The 26,009-nt window shown below is 43.3% G+C and overlaps 1 protein-coding gene and 1 long non-coding RNA gene across 5 annotated transcripts; both read right to left on the bottom strand.

The window, feature by feature from the left end:
* Positions 1 to 4,465: 4,465 nt before the first annotated feature.
* On the bottom strand, positions 4,466 to 7,739 carry LOC120686126. Of its 4 annotated transcripts, none has more exons than XR_005679985.1 (6): positions 7,528 to 7,739; positions 6,902 to 7,367; positions 6,053 to 6,759; positions 5,880 to 5,969; positions 5,523 to 5,658; positions 4,466 to 4,753 (listed from the first exon to the last, which is right to left on the bottom strand). It is a non-coding gene; the product is annotated as an uncharacterized LOC120686126 (long non-coding RNA). The 4 variants fall into 4 exon arrangements; XR_005679986.1 differs by adding an exon at positions 5,316 to 5,389 and having other exon boundaries at positions 6,902 to 7,696; XR_005679983.1 differs by having other exon boundaries at positions 6,053 to 7,367; positions 7,528 to 7,707.
* A 13,286-nt stretch (positions 7,740 to 21,025) lies between these two features.
* LOC120686292 (jacalin-related lectin 10-like) lies at positions 21,026 to 22,723 on the bottom strand. The gene is made up of 3 exons (XM_039968491.1): positions 22,362 to 22,723; positions 21,806 to 22,223; positions 21,026 to 21,690 (listed from the first exon to the last, which is right to left on the bottom strand). Exons 1-3 carry the CDS (start codon positions 22,640 to 22,642, stop codon positions 21,451 to 21,453), a joined length of 939 nt encoding a protein of 312 aa, XP_039824425.1. The 5' UTR covers positions 22,643 to 22,723; the 3' UTR covers positions 21,026 to 21,450.
* Positions 22,724 to 26,009: the final 3,286 nt, after the last annotated feature.

The following is a 26,009-nucleotide window of genomic DNA, read 5'->3' as shown; positions in this document are numbered from 1 at the left end:
CTATCTCTACGGATTGATAGCCATTAGAGTGTCAGTCTCTTTTCCTGGGCGGAGGTCTGGAATTTTCAAACACTGTTGTATTGCCTCCCATTACTTGAAATTAATAAAGTTTCCTATGAAAAAGAGTATTATTGGCTTTTAGATTAGTGGAATAATGATAATGAGCTGGTTTGCGATTTGATTGTTCAGTTAAATTAGTGGAATAATGATAATGATAACTGCAGAATCAAACCGTTAAAACTATCTTCCTCTCTACTGCTGCTGCTTCTTGTGCATCCACATCGTAATGCTCTGCACGCACAGGGTTGGCTATTAGTCATCTAGATCTTGCTTGTATCTGCGTACTATACAATATGTAAGGCACATGTGTATACTCTGCTACTACCGTTGACATAAGGACCGGGCCCTAAAAGGGTTGGACTGTAATTTTATAGAACTTTGAGCTAAAATTATATAAAGGCCGGATTGGATTATAAAGAGATCTCTAGGGTCTAGGCATGATCTGTTACCACCCCTGCGTTTAATTTGGAACATATATATATATATATATATATATATATATATATATATATATATATATATATATATATATATATATATATATATATATATATATATATATCAATCTCATACCACAAAGTCGTGAGATCATCTCCCTACATATAGTCCAACAGCCTATGATGTAAAATTGGACCAACAATTAGTTAACTTACAACTGGCCTGGTGACTCATATAACATGAGATCATCTAATACAATTAGATAACCGTCTGCCACAAACCGCAACGCATTATATACAACTAGGCTAGTTGATTCATATAACGCGGTTTTGATGACATCATAGAGGTGATATCATCTCCCTGCAAAACCATGACGACAAGATACACGCAGTATTCAGTTGAAATAATGGTACGGTCTGCAACAGAAAATTTTTATGTTCAATATGAAGAGACTTAATTATACAATACGTACATAGATGATGCAGAATAAGTTTTTCTGTAGACAGGCCATCTAACTAGCCACCCACAGAACCGGCAACCTGTGCTGGCGCTCCAATCCGATCCAGCCTTCCCACCTCGGCCATATCCTGGCAGCGTTCATTAATTGCACGTGAGCCGACTGCAGGATCCAGCCGAGCCAACCCCAACGACCATGCACGTTAAAATAATTAACTTAGCCGTTTAAATTAAGGACGTTGATTAGGTCACGACGTGATTCGGGGGATTCGAAATTCGTGTTGCAGGGTGCATGCATGCAAAGCATATGTGGTACACGTACGCACATAAATCAGCAAGCGGATTGTGGGTTTGACGGGAATATATGAACCTGGTTACGTAGTTCAGTCGTGGGTTTACATATACCATAAGTTTATGTGAAGCTGTCCCAAGGAACCGGTTACTACAATGGTGAAACCTATTTACTATGATTGATTTTGTTATGATAATTTGAATGGATTGAGACCATAGTTAGAATAATAATTATGATAATTTAAATGGATTAATTCTATAGTTTATCTTGAATTAGATATGACAGGAGTAAATGCACAGTTTGGTGTCGGGCGTTTCCAAGGAACACGGCGCATCATGAGACCAATTTATCTTGAAATAGTTATGACAATTTGAATGCATGAAGAGACTCACTAGGATAAGGGCCTACAACGATGGCAAATGACTATAATGACAGCAGTATTTGTGACTCTAGATGAGATACTTTCTTTCTAAACTAACATGTGAAAAAGGATTTAGTCCTTGTTGATAACCCCGACCAGGACTAAAGGATCCTTTAATATGTGTTGGTGTTCTCAACTAGGACTAAACGGTCTCCCTTTAGTCAGGGTTGGTATTACCAACCAGGACTAAAGACGAGGACTTCTAGTCCCGGTTATTAACACCAACCGGGACTAAAGGGTGACTTTTAGTCCCGGCTGGTGTTAACAACTAGGGACTAAAAGTCATCGATGTTTATAATCTTTTGACTCGGCACTAAAAGGACCATTATTAGTGCTGTAACTAAACTCTACCAATACAAATACGGTAGATGGATACATGTCTATGTACTAGTGGAATAACCAACTAATCAATTTCTTTTGACTAATATTTAATGGGTTTATTTAACTAACATGTTAGGCTAACGGGTCGAGGTCAATGGCACTGCCACGGCATAGTATTTTCTAGATCGAGAACTTGTTTGTATCTGCCTACTATATAATATGTAAGGCGCAAGTATATACTTTGCTGCTACCATTGACATCTTATGCAGACGAATCAATAATCTTGAGATCTATGCAAACAATGATGACCTCAATTATATAACAACGTGCATTGAGATCTCAATCAAATTTCAATCAAGGAGATCTAAACAATGTAAGTATGAACATATGTTTAGTATTAATGAATGAATTATATATAGGGCGGCTTGCATAGAGATCTGAGTCGGAAAAAAAAGTTTAGTTAAGCTTCTTGGTAGTATATTTTTACAAGGACTTTGCGTGGTAGGTCGGCCATGGCATGCGGACCTCTGCTAAAAAGAAAGCTACTTGGGGCCTGTGTTTTTACTAGGACTTTGTGGTAGTTAGGAAATTAAAAGGATATAGTCGTAGGTAGTTTAATCTTTTGGTAGAGCATTATATACTAATCATATATTTGTCAGTTAACTAATAATTATTTGTCCAATTTGACGAAGTCTATTTGGAAACAGGAATATTTATCTATCAAAATGCATTCGTTAGCCGGAGTAATACCGGACCCATGTCCGTCTTCACGTAAGCTACTACGGTGTAGCACTTAAAAGAAAATTTTCAAATGTATATGTCGGTAACGTCGACCCCGCGGTGATGACACTGTCTTTCGGGGGGACACATTGCGGTACAAGTACGTCACCAATAGGCTAGTCGCAACACCAACATTTTCGGTTGATACGAACACAGCACTTGGCACAGGCAGCATGCCCGTTGATATGCTTTCAGTGCAACAACGGCTACGCTGACTGCGCCAAATGCGGTGTTCGCATTAACCGAAAATGCTAGTGTTGCGACCAGCCCATTGGCGACGTCCTTATAGCGCATCGTGTATCCCCGAAATATAGTGTCGTCATCGTTGAATGGAGATTAACGACGTATACTTGTTTCAAAATAAAGATTTTTTAATGATTTCAATGTGAGTCTGAATAAATACATCACTAGAGTATCAAAATAATCCAATCATAATGCAAAAAATTCTATTATACTTCTTTCAATAATTTATTATAAAAAATTTACTTTACATATATGGTCATATATACAAGTAAATCACATGAACTCTCTAAACTCATTCTAAAAATTTCCACTGTCCACATATACTCATCTCATTCAAAAAATTAAAAAATATACTACAGTCATTTCTAATATATACAAAATGATTGAAAAATATCTCTATAAATTATCCACATTCAACCTAGCCATAAAAGCTTCGCTCAAATTGAAGTCATGGGTTCTATATACCTCAAATCAATGAATAAATCAAATAAATCATGCTCATTCACACTATATCTAAAATCACAAATTTCTTTAACTATGGAGCATAAAACGAAGCATGAAGACAATCGATAAATAGAGAATGAAGTTGCAAACTTTTGACGCACTTGGATGACTAGAACACTCACTACAACTAGAAAAAATGGCGGCACCTCTCTAAGGGGAAGAAGAACCCAAGCTCGAGCTGCTATGGTGAAATGGCGCTGGCCACCAGCCGGTACTAATCGACTCCCATGGCCACAGTTCCTTTGGCCCGGTATTAAATTTGCACGTTAGTACCGGCCGAAGCCGTGACTGGTACTAACGGCCGCGGACGGATGTGCGTTTTTCCAGTAGTGTCTGCACCCTAGTATGTTGATTGGCTTGATGAACATGGCGAGCATCCTCACCCTGGAGAGTTGATCATCCCAAGAATCAGAGTTTATCAAGTCAACGGCGCAGCGGCTCAGTGTGCTGCCTTGGATGGATGTTGGGTCCGGCCAGCATTTCTGGGTATCTTGTCATTTTTGCACATTTTGTGCGATACAAAATGCTCCGCCAGGATGAGAAAATAGCCATATCACGTAAATGGCACCTTGACAGAGAATTAGGCAATAGAACAAGTCGAGTGCTGGAGCCAGGCACTACGTCAGAATACCATATTAGTGACGGTTGTAGACCCACATTAGTGACGGCTAAAATGCACGTCACTAAATTTACATCATTGATGTGAATTACATCGGTGACGTGCAAACACCCGTCACTAATAACTCACAAAAGTGACGGCTGTAGAATTCGCGCCACTAATAACACACAAAGGTGACGGCTTTGGAGTTTGCGCATCACCAATAACACATAAGGGTGACGGCTATTGATACACACGTCACTAATAACGAAGAAAGGTGACGGCTTTAGAAATTACTGTCACTAATAAGAAGATATCAGTGACCTAGCTGTACCAACAAGCGTCACCAATGTTGAATTAAAAAACAAAAAAATTTAATGCAGGCGTCAATTGCCCATCATTTGCATTCCATCATACAAAACTAACATACACTTTGACCGTTCTAAAGAAGGCTTTACAGAGCATCTCTATACACTTTGAATCAAAGTACAGTGCCAAATAACAGCTAGCAATTTCTTGCAAGCTTGTTGGTGTCTCTTGATTTCAACAATTTGTATTCACTCTTGTAGCTTGACGTCCATAGCAGTTGTGCCATTTCTTTACTCCTTCAAATTCTTGGCACATATTGAATTGTTGAAATCTGTGAAGCATATATCATTTATTATTAGATCCTTCTCTGAAATTGGACAATATTATGAATATTAAGTAACAGACCTCTCATACAAAAAAAATAACAAGACAAGCAGAATAGTAGGATTTGCTCATATAAAAACCATGTTCTGATGGCAAGAAACTTGAATTTGATAACATTTCACCGATTACAGGTAACCTGTTATGTCAAAAATAGCTCACTTTACACAGTACAATTAGATTCTAGCATGATTCCTATGCAATGCAAAAGAGTTTTAAATCAATGCAGTTATCTTATCTTATAAATTATGCTTATTTTGTATAGCTTGGGTACTGTGCTGCTACATGAGGATACGATAGAAATCTGAGTTGTTTTGCTTTCATTACTGAAGTTTTCAGGGTAAGCAATTGAGCATACCATAAACAATTTTTAGGACTTGCATTGAGATGTAGGAACAGAAATTGTTGGATGCCGATTCTAGTATCACTATGGAAAGAACATGCTTAAAACTAATGGAACATAAGCGTGTAAGCATTGCTAGGGTAATTTGAACCATTAGTTGTACAATTACTCGTGAAAGCTGGCTTTTAGACTTGCCAAAAATGTTTCAAATCCTTTGACTGTCGTAATATTCAATGAGTAGCTCTGCAGCAGAAAAGGTAAGTCAGTTTTCTTTTATAAGCAGGAGGAATATGTGGTATTGTTACGCCATCCAATACATCCTCAACAACGCAATGGATAATTCAAAAGCTGCATATTCTAGGTCATAGTTGCTTACCTCCAACACAACAGCGATGACTCCTGCTCCTGCTGCGGAGTGGCAGGGGACTCTGGAGCAATAGCAAACTGGAGGCCCATCCCTGGGCTGACTGTAGGATGAAGGCTACCTCTGCTGCTGCCAGTGCAGCCTCTTCCTGCAGACAGACGAAGCCCTAGAAGTTAGATGGTGGTTTCACACATCAGCAACAAGTAGATTACCTGGAGCTATAGACTGCTTTATTTACTGCATCAATACTGTAGTGATTTTTTTTTCAATGGTTATAAAAAGGATGCAGCTGAATCGTTATGATGATTTGGAGTAATTATTTTTCATGGCCAACAGATGATGCCTACAAGATTGAATCAATTAAGGTACCTGTCTTTGTCGCCAGCGATGCAAAATACTGAAGATCAAAGCCATAATATAGGACGGCAGCAGAAATGCAGCAGCTCGCAGCAAGAAAAGCTGCAAAGGCGCAAGTCAATTTGGAACAAAATGTCTGAAATGATTGCAACAATTACTAAAAGAAATACAATGAAATAACTTACTCGATGTCTATGGTTGTCTCATCTGGTTCAACACGAGGTGGTGCAGTGTAACCAGGCTTGTATTCCTACAAGTACATATAGCTCGTCAATAAAGATACATGCACATGTAGAACAATAAACAACCTTTGGAGTTAAAAAAAAAGATATATTCGGTTTATTCTGATAATAGAATGAGTCTTAAGTAACAGAGAGATGTCAACACAGGGTCTAATATTCAGATAACAAATAGTAGAATATGTAAGGATGTTAATCTTTCATTTAAAGTCAGCAAGGGCGTAACTAACCCATTTCCACTAGCTGGAAGAGTGCTGCTTCTAGCATATATTTTTAGAGTGTTATTACAATTACTCATGAATCAGGGTAGAGAGAAATTTGATGAATGATAATTACCATCAATCAGAGTAACAGAGGAATTGGGAATTGCATATAATAATTTAGTTACTACAGTTCATGTTCATCACTAAACAGCTTGTGAACTCATAACAATAATGTATGGTCTTCTCACCTGTTTGGGCTTATAATGCAGCGCTCCATCACTTGGAAATGGCAATATTAGACATGGCAAAAGTGCTAAATATTTTGTGACTAATAATTAATTAATGATTGTGACGAAACATAGAAGAGCACAAAAGAGTAGGGTAACCATGGTGGCTGCAGCAGATTCATCGGCACATATATACATAACATGAATCAGAATTTTCTGCTACCTGAAATTAACAACACAGGTGAAATTAAAGTAACAAAACTTCAGAGAGCATATTGTAAACTTAATTAAAGATCACAACAGCATCTATAGCAGTGGTTTGTCAGTTACATATACATCACAACAGCATCTATAGCATCAAATACCTGCTAGCTGCTTCTCGCCCTGATGGAGGGAGGAGGGGCCTTTGCTGCTCGATGGATGAAGTGGCTGCTGCTGCTCGATGGAGGACAAGGAGAGGCGGCATATGCTACCAGAGGGTAGTGGAAGAGCCGAACAGGGAGGGCGACTACCTGGTGCCTCCATGGATCTCGTTGGCAACGTCTGGTCATGAGCGGCCAAGGAGGAGGCGCGAGGCATGGCAGCCGACTGGAACTGACGTGAGGCGCATCGGAGAACCACGAGGTCACAGGAGGGTTGAGGAAGGCAGCGACCAGAGCTAGGGTTCGGACCCTAACTTGTTGCACGCTCGCATGATCCCGTCCCTTGCGGTGGGGTGCGAGCAGGATTCCGTCTCGCCGGCGGCGCGAGCGGAAGATCCCCTCCCTACTGGAGCGCCGAGGAGAATGCCCGGCGGCGGCACACGGAGGAAGACGAGTTCGAATGCGAAAGCTGCTAGATGTGGATGCGAAAGTTTGCTAGTAATATCAGTAAACAGTAAAAGGACGACTCGCTATCGGAGGGCGCGGCTGCGGAGGCGATGGATCTCGGCGTTCCTCCCGTGGAGTGCTGAGGCGGAAGCGGGTGAGAGAGAGCTGTGGGTGCCATGTACCTCGCAAGCGGTGGCGGCAGCGGGCTCCACCTTCCTCTCCGCTCTTCTCCTCCTCGGCACCTCCTCCTTCCGGTCGGCGGTGTCGGAGTCTGCCATGGATTGCTCCTGAGCGATTAGGGTTGAGAGGGAGGAGGCGGGCTGCGCGTAGAGGGTCAGAGGTGGTGGCGGCGCCTGAGGGAGGGAGGCGGAGGGAGGAGGCGGTGGGGGTGGGGGTGGGGGTTGGGGGAGAGGCGGGTGGGCGGCTGTTTTGGGCCGTGTGAAAGGTCGTGGCGGCCCAGGCCAGGTTGTCCATAAAATGTTCATTATGCCTGTTTTGTGTTGTATCATAGGTGACGGGGAACAGTTGCATGCCACCTATATCATTTTGGTGACGCGTAACTAATTACGCATCACAATTGTCAGTCATCATTAGTGACATGCATTGACGTCGTCCGTCACCACTAACTAATTAGTGACGCGTGTAAAAGTTGTCCGTCACCAATATGTGCGCTCCAGGATAAGACAAATGGTACTCTTATACTTTGGTGACGTCTGATATTATTAGCCGTCACTAATCTCATATTAGTGACGTGTGACATTTTTGCGTCACTAAAATGGGTGTCTCCTTTTACTGTTTTTGACGTAGTGAGGTTTGCCTTGGTGACATCTCCATCATCACTGTCGTAGTCGCGCTAGGCTATGCGCCACAACGCGAGCCCTATGCAGGCGACGGCCCCACCGTAGCTGTACAGGAACACTACAGTGTAGCATATTCTACCTGAATACTTCAGCAACCTTTAAGAGAAGATAACAAAAACAGAGATAAAGAAGTCGGCAAGGCGACAAATAGAATGCCCAGCGCGCATAAAGCAGTCCACGAGAGTGCGAGTTGCAGACAAAAAAGTCAACAAGAGTGCGAATTGTGCACAAAATAGTCGATCATGGTGTAGCCCCCAAGCGTAACTTCGATCAAGAAGCATATCTCAAAAAAGTAGTCGATCTTATGAAAAACAAGTCTAAAAAGGAATAAGTGACTTTGCTTGACTGAAGCCGACTCGTCGAAGTTGTTTCGAATTAGTTATTGAGGGTGTGAGGCACACTCTCGACTAATTATCTAGTCGAAACAAGTAATCGACACTGCGTCACCGAGTAGTCAAAGTAGTTGATGACGCGTCGGCGAGTAGTCGAAGTAGTCGTAGCTGCAGCGCAAGATGGAGTCGAACCGAGTAGTCGAAGTAATCAATCACTACAGGAAACCGTCGGTTTGCCGTGTGCCAAAGCACACGGCAAAGGCCGATATGCACACGGTAAAGCTTTTGCCGTGTGCCGCACACGGCAAACGACACACGGCATTCAGGCGTCGGCAAAGGCGGTCTTTGCCGTGTGCCACATATCGGGCACACGACAAACCTTTTGCCGTGTGCAAATCTCGGCCCACGGCAAAAAAAATGGCCTCCAGCAAAGGTGACGTGGAAGTGGGTTTGCCGTGTGCCCTGCCGATGTGGCACACGGAAAAGACCGAACCGTTGCCATGTGCAGAAGCTTTTGCACACGGCAAAGAATGGTTCCTTTGCCGTGTGCCTTGGTTTTTGCACACGGCAAAGGTCCCAGATTCAATTTTTTTTGTTTGTTGATTACGTATATGGTACCCCAAGCATTTCATATATATCACAATGATTATTTCATGTATCCGAATAAGCATCACAGGCATTTGATACACATATACCAATAAAGTCTTGTTTCGTTCATCGACAACCACAAGTACAAGTCGAGTCCATACAAATCCATACAAGTTGGTACAAAATAAGTCCATACAATGTAACTCACGGGTCCGACGGCGGCGATGGCGGTGGCGGGTGCTGCAGCCACATCGGCCATGTAGGCGTCTGCGACCAACCTGGCTGCTGCTGCTGCTGAATCCAAGCCACCCATTGAGGCGGTGGCCACACAAACTGCTGAGGCTGCTGAGTCTGCTGCACCGGAGGCGAGAAGTCAGGATTCACTGGCCCATCATTGGATGCCACCGACTGATTCTGCACATAAGCGAATATATATTGAGTTACATAAGAATAAAACTACAAGCATTAGCCTAAGTTGTAAGTCATTGTAGATGTATCATAAGATATTATTTTTAAGTAAATCTAGGTTAATTCTAAGTCCTTGACATTGTGAACCTAGTAATTCTAAGTCCTTGACATTGTGAACCTCATCCCCTGCATCGTTGTTATCAATTCTTTCATTATCTTGTTCTATTCCCATCGCTTCGGTTAAGTCTATCTGAAAAGTCCCATCTAGCCCATCTTCTTGAAAGAACTCACCGGCATATGTGTTTGGGTCTATGTTGTAATCTTCATTGTTCGGGACAGGTAATTTACCGTATGGCGATACCTTGTACACAACATCCCAACCCTTGAGACGATTGTCGGTTTGGCACGGATATGAGAGATAATAAACTTGCATGGCTTGTTGAGCCACAATATAGACATCATCTCCTGGATACACGGACGCTTGTTGAACTTCAACTAGCCCAAGATTCGGAGTCCATCTCACAGCATGAGGATCAAACCAATGGCATTTGAATATGACAGGTTTCAGAGGTTTCGACCCATGAAACGTGAGTTCGTATATTTCTTCGATTCTTCCATAGTACTCGAGCCCATCATCTCCTGGCGTAAACACTCCGGAATTTGTGATCCTTCTATTCGGCCGACTCTGCTCGTGACTTGTTTTGTGGAAACGATATCCATTCACATCATAAGCTCCAAATGACTTGACTCTATAGTCACAACCATTGGCAACCTGACGCAACTCGGCATTCACTGAGGCCAAACAGGCCAAATTATGTACACGTCTGAGCAACTTGTAAAATCATACTACGAAAGAGCCACGATGTAGACATTACCTTTTGTTTGAACCAAGAAATAAAATCAGGCTTTCCATTTCCCGCACCCTGTCTAAGAAGGGTCTCAGCTTCCTGGAGGGTAGGTATCCTTGATCGATGCCAGAATTGCACATGAAATTCCCTGGTCGAAAGAGAAACGAACGGGTTGGATGCCGAAAAAGAAGTACTCGAGAACTAAAAGAATGCAGAGAACTTACTGTATGTAAGGATGCACTTCGGATAGGTTGGTCAACACATATAGCATGATACTGCGCCACTCTTCAAAATTTAAGGTCTTGATGCTCGCAACACTTGCACTTCCGAGTTGCCCTTTGAAAAGGCTGAGGTTCGAGTCAGCTTCCCCAGCATTGTAACGTGAGGGTGGATTATGCACGCTTGGAAGATTCTCAGTATAATATTTCGATGTGAAGTTTGACACCTCCTCTAGAATGTATGCCTCTGCGATGGAAGCTTCAATTTTGCATTTATTTTTACATTTAGTTTGAAGGACTTTTTGACATCTCTCAATTGAGTAGCACCAACGATCTTGCAATGCCCCCCCCCATTCGTGCCTCGTATGGTAGGTGCAAAATCATATGCTGCATCGGGTTGAAGAAGCCTGGTGGAAATATCTTCTCCAACTTACAGAGCAACACAGGCACCATTCTTTCCATTTCTTCAATAATGGTCAGAGATAACTCCTTAGCACAAAGCTGGCGGAAGAAAAAGCTCAACTCTACCAGCACTTGCCAGACTTGATCAGGGACGTATCCTCGAACCATCACCGGAAGAAGCCTCTCTAACCATATGTGATAGTCATGACTCTTGAGCCCGTTGATTCGCATAGTAGACAAGTTGACTCCCCTCCTCAGATTTGCTGCATACCCATCAGGGAACATTAAGGTTTGAAACCACTCTAGCACTTCCCCCTTTGACGGCGGCTTCGGGGTATTTATGGCAGATATGGTCGGTGGTTTTGGTAAAACATAGATTAGGGTTGACACATACTTCGTGCTGAAGAAAACCGAGACCGATTGGGCTCCGAAATGGGCTAGGCCGGCCGGCCCAAGGGCTCCAGGCCGGCCCAAGGGCTCCAGGCCGGCCGGCCTGGGCCCTTTCTGGCCCCTTTCGGTCCCATCTTTCGCGTGTGGCCTCTTCCTCTTATTCCTCATCTTAGCCCAGTTGTAATCATGCGTCAAAACATCTCTGAAAATGTCCAATTTCCTATCAAAATGCAACATGCTACAAAATCCAGGACAAAATCGAAAACGGTCAAGTTCGGGTGCCAAGTGGCGGGTTAGTACATGAAACATCCCGAAGAATTTACCAAAACAACTCCTAATCATATAGTAAAATGGGTACTTAAGGAGCGCCAACATTCCCCCCATGCTTAGCTTTTGCTCGTCCTCGAGCAAATCAAATCATCAAGTCCTTCCAAGGGTTGCTCAAGAGTTCTCAAACTGCAAAATTTATTTATGCAAACATGTCTAACCATATTTCTTCAAACAAAGGTCAGAGGAGCAGCGAGGATAATCATATCATGGGCATTTAAAAACTCATCCAATATTACTCCACGACTCTTACCTTTAGCCGACAACTCGAATATCGACAACACTTGCTTTTCTTGCCATCCTTGGAGGTTTTTCTCTCTCTTCTTTTTTTTATTAAGAAACAAAATACCCTGCAACAAAGGTTAGACAAAAAATTCTTACACAAGTCCTTTCATGTCTCTCGATAAAAGTGGCTATCCTATTATTATTTCCAAACTCTCATCTCCCAAAGGTCTCTCAAGTATAAAGTGGGGCAATAGGTGAGGCTTAGCAAAGTATATACATATATTGTCAAATTAAGAAAACCTTCTAATGATTGCTTACCTCCCGAGCCAATGATCATGAGAGTTTCTCCATAATGTAAAGGGTTCAAGGGTAAGAAGATTTAGAACAAAAAGATTGACTTCAAGGCACAAACATCGTCCTCGTTGTCGGATTGCACATGGTTGGAATTGAGGATATTGTTCTCAAACAAGGTAATATCTCTTTGCACTTCTCTAACCATAGAACCCCTTCATTTATTTTTTTCTTCTCTTCTCAAACATTTTTTTCTTTTCTCTGTCTTTTTTTATTTTTCTCTCCCGAATTTTCTCTCTCTATTCCGAACCTTTTCATAGAACACTTTCTATAAAACATAGATAGGCAAATCTCCGAAGTGTCTCCCTGAATTTTTGGAGCCTGAACCGAGACCAGAGAGGCCTAGGCCGGCCGGCTCAAGAGGTGTAGGCCGGCCGGCCTGGGGCTTTCCCAGGTCAGATTCGGTCCGTCTTTCCAGTACTCCTTCCTTTCTTCATCCCAAAGTTATGTTTTATACAAATCATGCGCAGAAACAGAACGTATCCTCACAATTGGGTTATGGTCAAGGAAGACGATAATAAACAAGATAATCTCGGGTTTGGGTTTTGGAATCCGGTAGATCTCATGAGTTGTTCCAATGAGGAATTCTCATTACCGAATATTGACGTGGCTAGCAATTCAGAGATGAAAAATACGGACATGATCATTGCTCGAAATTAAAACTCCCAAGAGAAAGAAATCCTAACTCAACTCAATGTACATCCAATGCTTATGGTGGAACGAATATAGCTTTTGGATGATAGGATTTTTACTCTCAACTTGCCAAGAACTTGATCAACCTTATGCTTGTAGGGGTTTTATTTTTATGAAATCAAAGTCCTCCAAATCATACCTTACTCGCAAGCATAATCAAAACCAAGCGCTAGATCAAAGCTCAAGTGTGGGTATTAACATGGACGAATAATCTACTAAGCTCCACAAATACGAAATAATTTTCATGAAAACGCTCATGAACAATTGCTTTAAAGAAAATAAAGTAAAACTGAATGAATAAATAAAATTGCAGAATCCAACAAAAACAAAGACTCTTTTTATTTTGATTTCATGACTCAACACTAATTTAAGAATCACTCTCACACATGCGAAAAATAAAGCACACAACGCTAGACTATGACTCTCACACATGCGAAATTAAAGGCACGCACATGACGAACTTTCGAGTAAACAAAGACCAAAATTCAATCTACGAGTCGTCACACCTTCCCCCCATGCTTATATTATGCGGCGTCCTCGTCGCAATGATATAAAAGACGGGTGTGATCCTCGTCGGTGTTCTCAACGGCACCTCGGGCAATTGCATCTTGGACGCCCTCCTCCTCCTTGCTTTTGTAGATTTCCGACCATCCCGAATAACTTCCTTATGTTGCGAAGAAGGAAGTTGTAATCTCTTTCGGCCAAGCTCTCGATGTCGTCCATCCTTCGATCCATTGCCACGATTCGATCGTGGCACCTATCAATGGTGGCATGGAGGTCCGCAATTTCATTGCAGCACTTGTCACAGCACCCGAAGTGATGCCCGCCGCGGCTGGGGCTGTCATCTTCGGGCTCGTTGTCGTCCTTCTTCTTCTTGCCGCTATCACCTCCGGAGGGGTCGTCTTCTTCCCTTCTCTCCTCTTCGGGCCACCCCGGCCAATCATCATCATTGTCACGACCGGTGGCACCCCATGAACCGGGGCTCATGATGCTCTCCCAATCGCTGTCCCCCGCATAATCCTTCGGCTCTGGGGTGTGCTCGATGTAGTTCTTTCTTTTAACTCCGAGGAGGTGCAAGGAATGCCTAGGCGCGGGTGGCTTTTTGTCTTGTCGCTTCTCGCCTTCGTCTTCGTCGCTGCTGATGACGACGACCACCCTTTGGGCTTGAGCTAGCTTCTCGTTGCACCATTGTGAGATCAAGATATGCAAAATACACACGGACCTGAACATTTCAGACCCGTTGACAAAACCTCTTCTGCAGCCCAAGCATCAGAGGCACACAAGAGCAATGGGTATTAGATACATTCTAGATTGACTCTAGTGCAAGTGGGAGACTGTTGGAAATATGCCCTAGTGGTAATCATATTTCCTTGTATTCATGATTAATAAAGTGTTCCTGGGATATCCATGGATGACAACTTGTATTGATTAATGCTTATGTGAAGTATTTGTGAAACTCTTTACTTGTATGGATATTCTAAAATGTTCCTAGTCGGAGTTCATGTGAGGACACACATGAATATTAGACTAGCACATGTATTAGTTGATTGACAACATTTCATAAGTCATCGACATGGGGATGTCAAACTAATAATGTGGACTCATGTGAGACATAAGACTGAATTGACCCAACACGAGATGATAATTTCTCATTACACAATATGTACGCTGTGTCCTAAGACCTGAGATCGTCGTATGTACTCAAGATGTGAACCGACTTATATAGGATCCATCAAACACTACACCGTAATTGGGTAGTTATAAAGGTGGCTTTTGGGTCTGTCAAGAAGCATGCTGTGAGACATAGTCATTCAAGATGGGATTTGCCCCTCTCTGTAAGAGAGAGATATCTCTGGTCCCCTCGAGTGACTCGGATCAGGAAATGCATGGCCATGCTGGGGTTCAGAGTTAACCAGGGATTCCGAATCACAGGATCGAGAAAGAGTGGTCGGCTTGAAGCTAGACCAAATATCGTGAGGCAAAGGGAACATCATGTATAAGATTGTGATGGCTCGACATATATGATTCGCGCACGCATAGGAGTTGACACGTCTTGCTAGAGACCGCTATCAACTATTGGCGAGTAGGAGTACTTGGGCCATATCTATTCGCGCGTGTGCCCATAGGGTCACACACTTAAGGGCCAGAAGCCTAATGAGGATGAGATCCAAATTAGACTGGGCCTAGATGCACTAATGGGCTTCAATATGCCCATTAGGGGACGCCAACGGTGGGGCCCATGGCGCCAAGGTTGGGCCCATGGGAGCCCACCAAAGGGGGCGCCTCCAGGCCTATAAAAGCAGGGGTGGTGAAGATGGGGGGGGGTGCCCAACCTTGAAACCCTAGCCGCCCCTCCTCACTGCAGTTGGCGCCCAAGCCTCCTTCTAGTGTATCAGCCCTAGTTCGTTCTCGCAGATCTAGGAATCCGGAGTGCAAAGCTTCTTTCCGTATGTGTGGACTTCGTGGAGGTGCTGCGTTTGCGCACAAGGACGAGCCGTTCGTGAGGTGGTTCACGCAACTGCACTGCCGGCTTCCATCTGCACTACACCGACGCACTACAGAAGTTCTGCAACCGCACGGCTAGTGGTAATTCCGTGATCTATGACAGCAATGTTCCTTGGTTTATGTGCTAGAAATTTTTTGTTTTACTACCCATATCCCTATAGGGTTTTCACCCGCAACATCCGGCATGGGAAGGTGGAGAGGTGCAAAAGGATGCCTCCAAGGAGGGAGCGGCGTCCGCAGACGTCACCATCCAAGCTTTCGCCAGCACCTCAGCCAAGGCCCAGAGGAGGGGCAGCAGTAACCAAAACGGCATCCCCATTGTCATGCGCAACACAAGTGTTGCTCGCGCCCCTGCGTGTGCCATTGCTGCTGGGCCGCATGCACCACTGCCACGACTACCATCAAAGCGGCAGAGCCAAGCGCCTTCGTGCCGCACGCCACCAGCACAGCTACCATGGCCGTTGGCGCCGCCATCACCGCCACGGCTGATGCCTTTGCAGTGGCCGAGCCGAGTGCCGTGCCGCGCACCGCTGCGGCTGCCGTGGCCGTGGGCGCTACCATGGGTGCCACCACCGTGGCAGCAGATGCTGGGGTAGAGATAAGTGTTGTCGTGCTGTATGGCACCGCTGTGGCTGCTTCCTTAGGGGGGCGCCATGCCGCACTTCGACGCCGGCTGCGGGCAACCGTAGTGGCAATCGGACCACGTCCCCCGACGGGATCTGGCAGTAGCCGTGCCGCCCGGGCTGCTAGCCACTGCAACAACCCTGCCGCGTAGGCGAAAGGATGCCAGAGGATACCGGATCCCATCGGCCACACTACGAAACGGCCGGAACGGCCTCCATGAAGCCATCGGGAATCGAAATGAAGGTGAGGGAGAGAAGGAAGAAGAGGGGATGAGAGAGGGGGAGAGCGCATCAGCGTCCCGCCGCCACCGTCCTCACAGCCGGCCGGGCTTCCGGTGGCATGCTCGGCTGGCGGCAAGGCCGAGCGGAGGACTGTGTGTGATGGGGGCGGGGGTTCGAGGTTCCACCTGTGCCGCCCCGTGACGAGGCGGGCATTGAGAGGGCTTACCACATTTCAAGATATTCAAACTTCAATATGAATGCATGGGGTTGGCATTTGCCTGACATTTCAGGGGAAATTTAGTATGCACAATTATGTTATTGGCTTGTTGCCCACAACATAGTTGACGGGTTGGAGTTAACAAATTTGTTCATTTCCGCTCATCATTTATACTCGATCGCTAGTTTCTTCAGTAATCAAGAAATTATGTAGAGCAATCTTTGAGAATTGAAACAAGTTTACTAATTATTTGACCCAGATCGATGAGTGAAACAGACTGCAACACAGAACGTATGGGGGCATATGCTCGCCATCCATGCATGGGCGTGAATCGCCACATCTAATTTGTTGTACGGGAAACAAAACAACACCACACAAAGCAAAGACGGACCCTGAAGGTGATACATAAAGCAGAGACGGATAGATGTATTTCAGAGTTATTTGTGGTAAACACCAATGGCGTTGAGGAATCGACCGCCACGTGCATAGAAGCCCACGATAGCGCTGCCTGCTGGTTCAGTGATGCTGAAAGGTGTTCCTTTCGGCGGTGTCAAAGGAACACCATTCGCCATCGTTCAAACGTTGAGCACGGCGCAAAATCCAATGATAGTAAGCTCTACGATTCATGTGTCACCACGTAACTCGTGCAACCTTGTCGTTATGACACCGGTTGCCAGACTGAAAGCTCCAGTACCTCCGACAATAGCCCAGGTACCTGGCCTTAGTGGATCTGGTATACCCATCACCTGAAGTGTGGACCCCTTAAACCTACATCCAACAGTATTTCAATTAATGCAATGCACCATGCTTACAATTGAGCTGAAAGTATGCTAGGTAAATACTCTTGTTCTAATATGAGAGTAAGGTGCCATAATTATGCATTAGATTACATTAATCATGTATAGCGTACTAACTCAATAGTTTAGATAATTTCAAATATATTATTAGTAGTGGAAAATGATGGTTCCCTAGATCCTCAGATAAATGCAAATGCATTAGAATCAGAAAAGTAACATCTACTTATGCATTTGATTGGCTCCGCACCCTTCTCTATGCAAATATTTCTTGGCATTTGATGTTGCTTTAATTAGATAGACTTTACTACAATTTAAATGAACAGTTTTTGCGGGACAAAATATGAAAGCTAAAACACCCAAAAAAACAGTACAACCATAATACCACATGGATCTTGTCTTGGTTAATTAATTAGAAACACTATCTTAAGATGATCTTACTGAAAGGGCAAGAGGGAAAGCATCGACGGAGTATAGCTCGGTTCTCTGGAGGCTTTGATATGTGGTCCTCTCTAAGGCACTTCCTCATTTGGCAGAGTTATGACTGCTTTGACATGGAACCTTAGTGGATTGTCATAGGTTGGTCAGTTGGTGAATCTTTGTAAAGACCTCATGGTGAACCCCTCGCCACATACCAAAAGAAGTGTTTAAGGGTCTTGTGAACCCGGGTTATACAGGGGAACATGAACTGTGGTGAACGCGTACGATCTCTGCAGAGTGTAAAACTGATATATTAGTTGTGCTCACGATCAAGAGCGGCTTTAACCCTCACATGATAATTGAACTTGAATAATAAATTAATGGGAATTTGGCCTTCTTACCCCTCTTTCAATCTCTAATTGTGATTTTGCTCTCATTTTTTGAGTTGTGCAATTTTACCCCCACTTTATTGAAATGAAGACTCCATTTGTCCCTTCTTTTTACACCGTAACGTGTATGTCCAGTAAAACAAATAAAATAAATCGGAGAAAAACTATAGGCACTGAGAAAATACATTTATGCCCTTAACCCTATCCTCATCTCTCTCCCTCCACATTCCACAGATTCAGTTTTGCAATCCCGATCTCCTACCCTAACCCTAGTAGGCGGAGGCGCTGGATCTGGGCGAGCGCGCGACAAACCAGACCGGCGGGCATGAGCGCCGCGCGCGTCGGGGCGTGAGGGTGGTAGCAGCAGGCGGAGAGGCAGCATCAGGCAGAGCGGCAGCAGCAGGGGTGGAAGTAGCTAGAGAAAGTTCATTTCAGAGAAAATTTGGTTATTTTTGCTAGTTATAAAAGAGAGGTCCATTTTAGCATTAAATAACCAACAAAGAAAATGTAGAAAAGATATGGAATTAGAATCGACTTGCATCCTACAGCCCCAACTTGAAGAAAATCAAGATTAAAATTTCCCCCTTTTCGATTTTCGGGCAGCACCTCCCCCATGCAAACAATGGCTTGTCGAGAGGAGGAAGAAGGTGGCACATAGATTTTAAGGTCATTTTTAGGGGCGGGTGTTGGCATCATCCGCCTCTAAAAATCCCAATTCCAGGAGCAGGTGATGCCATCAGCCGCCCGCATAAATAAGCCCTATTTGTCGGGGCTGGTGATGGTGCATTTTAAGAGGACATGGCATGGTAGATAATTTTACCCAACTCCTCCAACTCCAAAGATTGGTGGAGCACATCTTGAGAAGCTCCATATAAAAAGGTGGCATGGAGCTGTTTTTGGAGTAGAGTGCTCCCAAACAAGCCCTTACTCTCTTGCTTATGTTTTGAACATTGTCTTTAATATATTTCACTTTTGACGTCTATCATATGTGTCAACTAGATCCTAGTGCACATATGTGATGCATCTGGTTTTTCCCAAAACTGGGTGTAACATTCTCCGGCCAGCGAAAGGGATTTTTTTAACCTCACCCTGAAATGGAGCCATAAATGGCTATAAATATATACTTCTATATACGGATAGATGTTGACAAAAGTCAATCCAACATGTACTAAATAAAAAAAATCAAAACTCAACCAATTATCGTATCACTAAATCTTGAAAAAAATCTATCATGTATGTGGGTAAAGATAGAAATAAATAAATCAAAATTATTTCTCGAAAGAAAAGGAGCCCTAGCCATAAATATATGCTTCTATTTATGCGTAGATGTTGAAAGAAAGTCAATTTAACTTGTACTAAACAAAAAATCAACACCTACCTATTATTGTACCAATAAATCTTGGGAAAAAATCTATCATGCATGTGTGTAAAGATAGAAATAAAAACAAATCTTCTTCTCTCTCCTTCGTAGATCTAGAAAATTATTTACTTAGGCAGGAGGCTAAAACTTATAGATTGAGTCCAAATGATATCGTAATCTTACTTATAGGTTGGTCAGTTGGTGAATCTTTGTACAGATCTCATAGTGAACCCCTCGCCACTTACCAAAGGAAGTGTTTTAAGAGTCTTATGAACCCGTGCGATACAGGGGAACATGAATTGTGGTGAAAGTGTACGACCTCTACAGAGTGTAAAATTGATATATTAGTTGTGCTCATGGTCAAAAGCGACTTTAACCCTCACATGATAATTGAACTTAAATAATGAATTAATGGGAATTTTGCCTTCTTACCCCTATTTCAATCTCTAATTGTGATTTTGCCCTTATTTTTTGAGTTGTGCAATGTTACCCCCACTTTATTGAAATGAAGGCTCCATTTGCCTCTCCTTTTTACACGGTAAGGTGTGTGGCCAGTAAAACAATTAAGATAAATCAGGGAAAAACTATAGGCATTGAGAAAAGATGTTCATGCCCATAACCCTATCCTCATCTCTCTCCCTCCACATTCCACAGATTCAGTTTTGCAATCCGGATCTCTGTCACTAACCCTAGTAGGCGGATGCGCTAGATCGCGCGACAAACCAAACCGGCGGGCGCGAGCGCCCCTACCTCGCGGGTGCGAGCGCCGCGATAGGCCAGCGCGCGCGTGGGGTGGTGGAGGGGGGGGGTCGGTAGTAGCAGGTGGATCGGAAGCAACAGGTAGCGCACGGCAGCAGCAGCAGGGGTGGAAGCTGCTAGAGAAAGTTCATTTCAGAGAAAGTTTGGTCATTTTTGCAAGTTATAAAAAGAGAGGTCCATTTTAGCATTAAAAAACCAACAAACAAAACATAGAAATGATGTGGAATTAGCATCGACTTGGCTCGTACAGCCCCAACTTGAAGAAAATCAAGATTAAAAATCTCCCCCCCTTTTCGATTTTCAGGCAGCACCTCCCCTGAGCAAACAATGGCTTGTAGGAGGAAGAAGGTGGCACCTTGATTTTAGAGTTATTTTTAGGGATGGGTGTTGGCATCATCCGCCTCTAAAAAACCAAATTTCAGGAGCAGGTGATACCATCACCCGCCCGTAAAAATACGCCCCATTTGTAGGGGTGGGTGATGGTGCATTTTAAGAGGTAGGTCAAATGCTACAGTAATCTCACTTTTTTTGTGGAAGCGGATTATTTTTGACTCGTCCCTGAAAAAAGGGGCGTTGCTACAAATCGGTTTTTTTTGTAGTGTGAGTGCCTACTCGATAGCACGGCGGCGATCCCAGGCCTTGAAGGCTCTAATACCAATTGACGTTGCGATCACAGCTGCGTGTTGCCGGAGCTGAAGAAGAACAAAACAGACGCACACACTCACGCCTGATTGCCTGAACACGAGGAGTTTGTGCTGCTCAAAGACAGCAGATTTTCTGACCCTTGGATTGCAATATATAAAAATGAACTTAAAACCAACTAAGCCGTGGCCCTGATCGCGCACGACGTCGCGTACTGCACGCTCCCGGAACAGCTGTGCCATCCCATGGCCATGTAACGTGCAGTGCGCCCTGCAACAAAAACTCTTTTAAGGACTCGGGCTACCTTTGCGTGGACGGAGCATGCATCAGGTGCCTACAGATGTGCTCATCGTGACAGACTGACGAGCTCAGCTTATTTTCAGCAAAGCAAACTAGCTAGGAACATGTGAACGCGCAAGAATTATCTAACAATCGCCACATCTAATTTATTGTACGGGAAACAAAACAACACCACACAAAGCAAAGTTGCACCCTGATGGTGATAGATAAAGCAGAGACGGATAGATGTTTCTCATAGTGATTTGAGGTAAACACCAATGGCATTGAGGAATGGCCCGCCACGTGCATAGAAGCCCACGATAGCGCTGCCAGCTGGTGCACTGATGCTGAAAGGTGTTCCTTTCGGCCAAGCCCATGGTCCAAAAGTCCTCTCGTTGGTAACGAGTTTGAACGAGGTTATGTAAATGATATCGTCAAAGCGGTCGAATGTTCCAGAAATTTCCTTGACGAACTCGTTGGAGCCGAGATCCATCTACATACATGAAGAGAAACACAGATTCATCACATATCGACAAAGCCAAGGCAGTCATCTTCAGATGGATAATGAAACTATTGACTATTAAGAAAGGACAGAACAGAAAACTCACAGGGTGAGCAGTACCACCGGCACCACCCCATGGACCTTCAGTGCATCTCCGGCCAGATTGGTCAACGTAAGAAAATTCAATTGAATCAATAGCACTGCTACTGCGGATGGTGACACTTTCTAGACGACTTGGTAATTCCTTTACGTCCAGTTCAGTCCCTTCGTTTCCACCACATAGTCCAGCCTTTGTGACAAGGCTCTGAATAGACGACCCTGGTTCTCTCACCGTTTGCACTTTGAGCACGGGGCAAAATCCATGGATAGTAAGCTCTATGATTCTCGTAGAACCACGTAACTCGAGCCACCTTTTGTTTATCACACCGGTTGTCATTCTGAAATCTCCTGTACCTCCGACAATAGCCCACTCACCTGTTACTGTATCGGGTGTACCCATCACCTGAAGTGTGGACCCCTTAAACCTACATCAAAGGGTATTTCAATTAGTGCCATGCACCTGGCTTACAATTGAGCTGAAAATATGCTAGGTAAATTTGTTCTAATATAAGAGTAAGGTGCCATAATTATGCATGAGATTACATTAATCATGTATACTGTACCTTTCATTCTCAAACACAAGGCTGAATGTACTGTACCACTGACCACCTTGGGCATGCAGGCCCTGTGCGCGAGCGACAATTTTCGCATCGATGCTAGGACCATCGCGTACTTCCCAGTTGCAGGCAACAATGGATCCAAACTTCTCACTTATGGTAACGGAAAATACCTCGTTTTGATCCGGGCCTGACAATATCTGGAAGAGGTACACATGGAATTTGAGCTCGTTGCACTCCGTAAGTGCAGAACAAGGAGTGATTTGGAAATTTGGATCGTTTGCCATGGTTGCGTTGTTGGTGGATGAAAACAGTCTAGGCTTCCTCTACAACAATGTAATGAATGGTTATGGTGTGACTGATGCCTGGTGCAGTCTATTTATAGAACGCTTTGGGTTGCAATTTGCTCGGGTTGAGGTTTATATAAATGATCTGGCTGCCACTTGCCAAATGGCTTTCATGCAAACGGCAAGCATGCAGTAGTTGCTCACAAAAGAATAGCATAGCAACCCATCTGGTCATTAATGTAATATTCTAAACATTTTCACTTAATTTGAACCTACTGCAAAACATCGGACTCTCACGCCATAAACCAATACCTTCAGTTCACAATATAAATTCATACAATATCCCTAAGACTTATACAAATATATATATATATATATATATATAAGAACAGTAAGGTGAAGTACAAATATTTATTAATAGTTTTATGTTGCGGATGTGACCTCGGGATATGATATCAAATCGGCGAAGGATGGCCTCATCTTGCACGGTGGATGATTGAATGGTTGAACCCACAAATAATTTTTTTATTTGTAGGGTGCAAATCAAGCATAGGGTTGAACTAAGGTCAATCTCAGTGGAGAGTGGCATCGCATAGTTATCAAGACTGTGAACTAGGTAACCAAGTCGAAGGAGTGTCATGGTGATGACACTGCTTTTACATCCCATGACACTGCTCTTACATCCCATGACACTCCCTCTTTTCCCATGTCAGCAAATTTTATGCCCATGACACTCTCATTGAGATTGGCCTAATCGTAACTCAACTGGTAAGGTTCTTTGTGCTGGTATCTGCCCATCCGAGTTCTACATGGGTGCTCGTATTTTTCTAGATTTATTTCAGAAATTAACATGCGCTATTCTTTCACTATCAGACGATGTGGCTGTCAGTAGCAAGGCACCTTTGGCGTCTCGTCAATCTCGAGGATCACCAATTCGATTTCTCAAAGATGCAGCTTTTGGTCTTCCACAGCCTTGCAGTGGGACGGATATGTTTGGACAATGGCTGATGAGTGTTTCTAATGAATTGAAATCGCTGAGCGCTACTGCTACATGTTAGTCTTTGTGGTTGTGTCGAAATGCAATTATATTTGAAAACAAACAATCTTCTTTTGTTGCAGGTTATCTTCACAATTTCGCACTGGCTACGTACATAGGCTATCCTCCAACGGCCTATCATACAGGACTTATTAGCAGTTGAGGCATCGCAGCGGTTGGCACAAATGACCAAAGTGTTTTTACCCGGGCACATAGGTGGCTGTCCTATCTCTACGGATTGATAGACATTAGAGTGTCAGTCTCTTTTCCTGGGCGGAGGTCTGGAATTTTCAAACACTGTTGTATTGCCTCCCATTACTTGAAATTAATAAAGTTTCCTATGAAAAAGAGTATTATTGGCTTTTAGATTAGTGGAATAATGATAATGAGCTGGTTTGCGATTTGATTGTTCAGTTAAATTAGTGGAATAATGATAATGATAACTGCAAAATCAAACCGTTAAAACTATCTTCCTCTCTACTGCTGCTGCTTCTTGTGCATCCACATCGTAATGCTCTGCACGCACAGGGTTGGCTATTAGTCATCTAGATCTTGCTTGTATCTGCGTACTATACAATATGTAAGGCACATGTGTATACTCTGCTACTACCGTTGACAAAGGACCGGGCCCTAAAAGGGTTGGACTGTAATTTTATAGAACTTTGAGCTAAAATTATATAAAGGCCGGATTGGATTATAAAGAGATCTCTAGGGTCTAGGCATGATCCGTTACCACCCCTGCGTTTAATTTGGAACATATATATATATATATATATATATATATATATATATATATATATATATATATATATATATATATATATCAATCTCATACCACAAAGTCGTGAGATCATCTCCCTACATATAGTCCAACAGCCTATGATGTAAAATTGGACCAACAATTAGTTAACTTACAACTGGCCTGGTGACTCATATAACATGAGATCATCTAATACAATTAGATAACCGTCTGCCACAAACCGCAACGCATTATATACAACTAGGCTAGTTGATTCATATAACGCGGTTTTGATGACATCATAGAGGTGATATCATCTCCCTGCAAAACCATGACGACAAGATACACGCAGTATTCAGTTGAAATAATGGTACGGTCTGCAACAGAAAATTTTTATGTTCAATATGAAGAGACTTAATTATACAATACGTACATAGATGATGCAGAATAAGTTTTTCTGTAGACAGGCCATCTAACTAGCCACCCACAGAACCGGCAACCTGTGCTGGCGCTCCGATCCGATCCAGCCTTCCCACCTCGGCCATATCCTGGCAGCGTTCATTAATTGCACGTGAGCCGACTGCAGGATCCAGCCGAGCCAACCCCAACGACCATGCACGTTAAAATAATTAACTTAGCCGTTTAAATTAAGGACGTTGATTAGGTCACGACGTGATTCGGGGGATTCGAAATTCGTGTTGCAGGGTGCATACATGCAAAGCATATGTGGTACACGTACGCACATAAATCAGCGAGCGGATTGTGGGTTTGACGGGAATATATGAACCTGGTTACGTAGTTCAGTCGTGGGTTTACATATACCATAAGTTTATGTGAAGCTGTCCCAAGGAACCGGTTACTACAATGGTGAAACCTATTTACTATGATTGATTTTGTTATGATAATTTGAATGGATTGAGACCATAGTTAGAATAATAATTATGATAATTTAAATGGATTAATTCTATAGTTTATCTTGAATTAGATATGACAGGAGTAAATGCACAGTTTGGTGTCGGGCGTTTCCAAGGAACACGGCGCATCATGAGACCTATTTATCTTGAAATAGTTATGACAATTTGAATGCATGAAGAGACTCACTAGGATAAGGGCCTACAACGATGGCAAATGACTATAATGACAGCAGTATTTGTGACTCTAGATGAGATACTTTCTTTCTAAACTAACATGTGAAAAAGGATTTAGTCCTTGTTGATAACCCCGACCAGGACTAAAGGATCCTTTAATATGTGTTGGTGTTCTCAACTAGGACTAAACGATCTCCCTTTAGTCAGGGTTGGTATTACCAACCAGGACTAAAGACGAGGACTTCTAGTCCCAGTTATTAACACCAACCGGGACTAAAGGGTGACTTTTAGTCCCGACTGGTGTTAACAACCGGGGACTAAAAGTCATCGATGTTTATAAACTTTTGACTCGGCACTAAAAGGACCATTATTAGTGCCGTAACTAAACTCTACCAATACAAATACGGTAGATGGATACATGTCTATGTACTAGTGGAATAACCAACTAATCAATTTCTTTTGACTAATATTTAATGGGTTTATTTAACTAACATGTTAGGCTAA

Source organism: Panicum virgatum, chromosome 8N (genome assembly GCF_016808335.1).
Source record: "Panicum virgatum strain AP13 chromosome 8N, P.virgatum_v5, whole genome shotgun sequence".
NCBI lineage: Eukaryota > Viridiplantae > Streptophyta > Magnoliopsida > Poales > Poaceae > Panicum > Panicum virgatum.
The sequence above is the reverse complement of the archived record's forward strand: the minus strand, read 5'-3'. Positions and strand labels throughout refer to the sequence as shown.

What these genes read in the sequence shown, in the direction of transcription:
- LOC120686292 (XM_039968491.1), bottom strand. Translation starts at nt 22,642, where the DNA reads ATGGCAAACGATCCAAATTTCCAAATCACTCCTTGTTCTGCACTTACG. An exon ending in CTTGTGTTTGAGAATGAAAG is followed by an intron (nt 22,224 to 22,361) that starts GTACAGTATACA and finishes CCTTTGATGTAG; the next exon opens with GTTTAAGGGGTCCACACTTC. An exon ending in CCGGTGGTACTGCTCACCCT is followed by an intron (nt 21,691 to 21,805) that starts GTGAGTTTTCTG and finishes TCATGTATGTAG; the next exon opens with ATGGATCTCGGCTCCAACGA.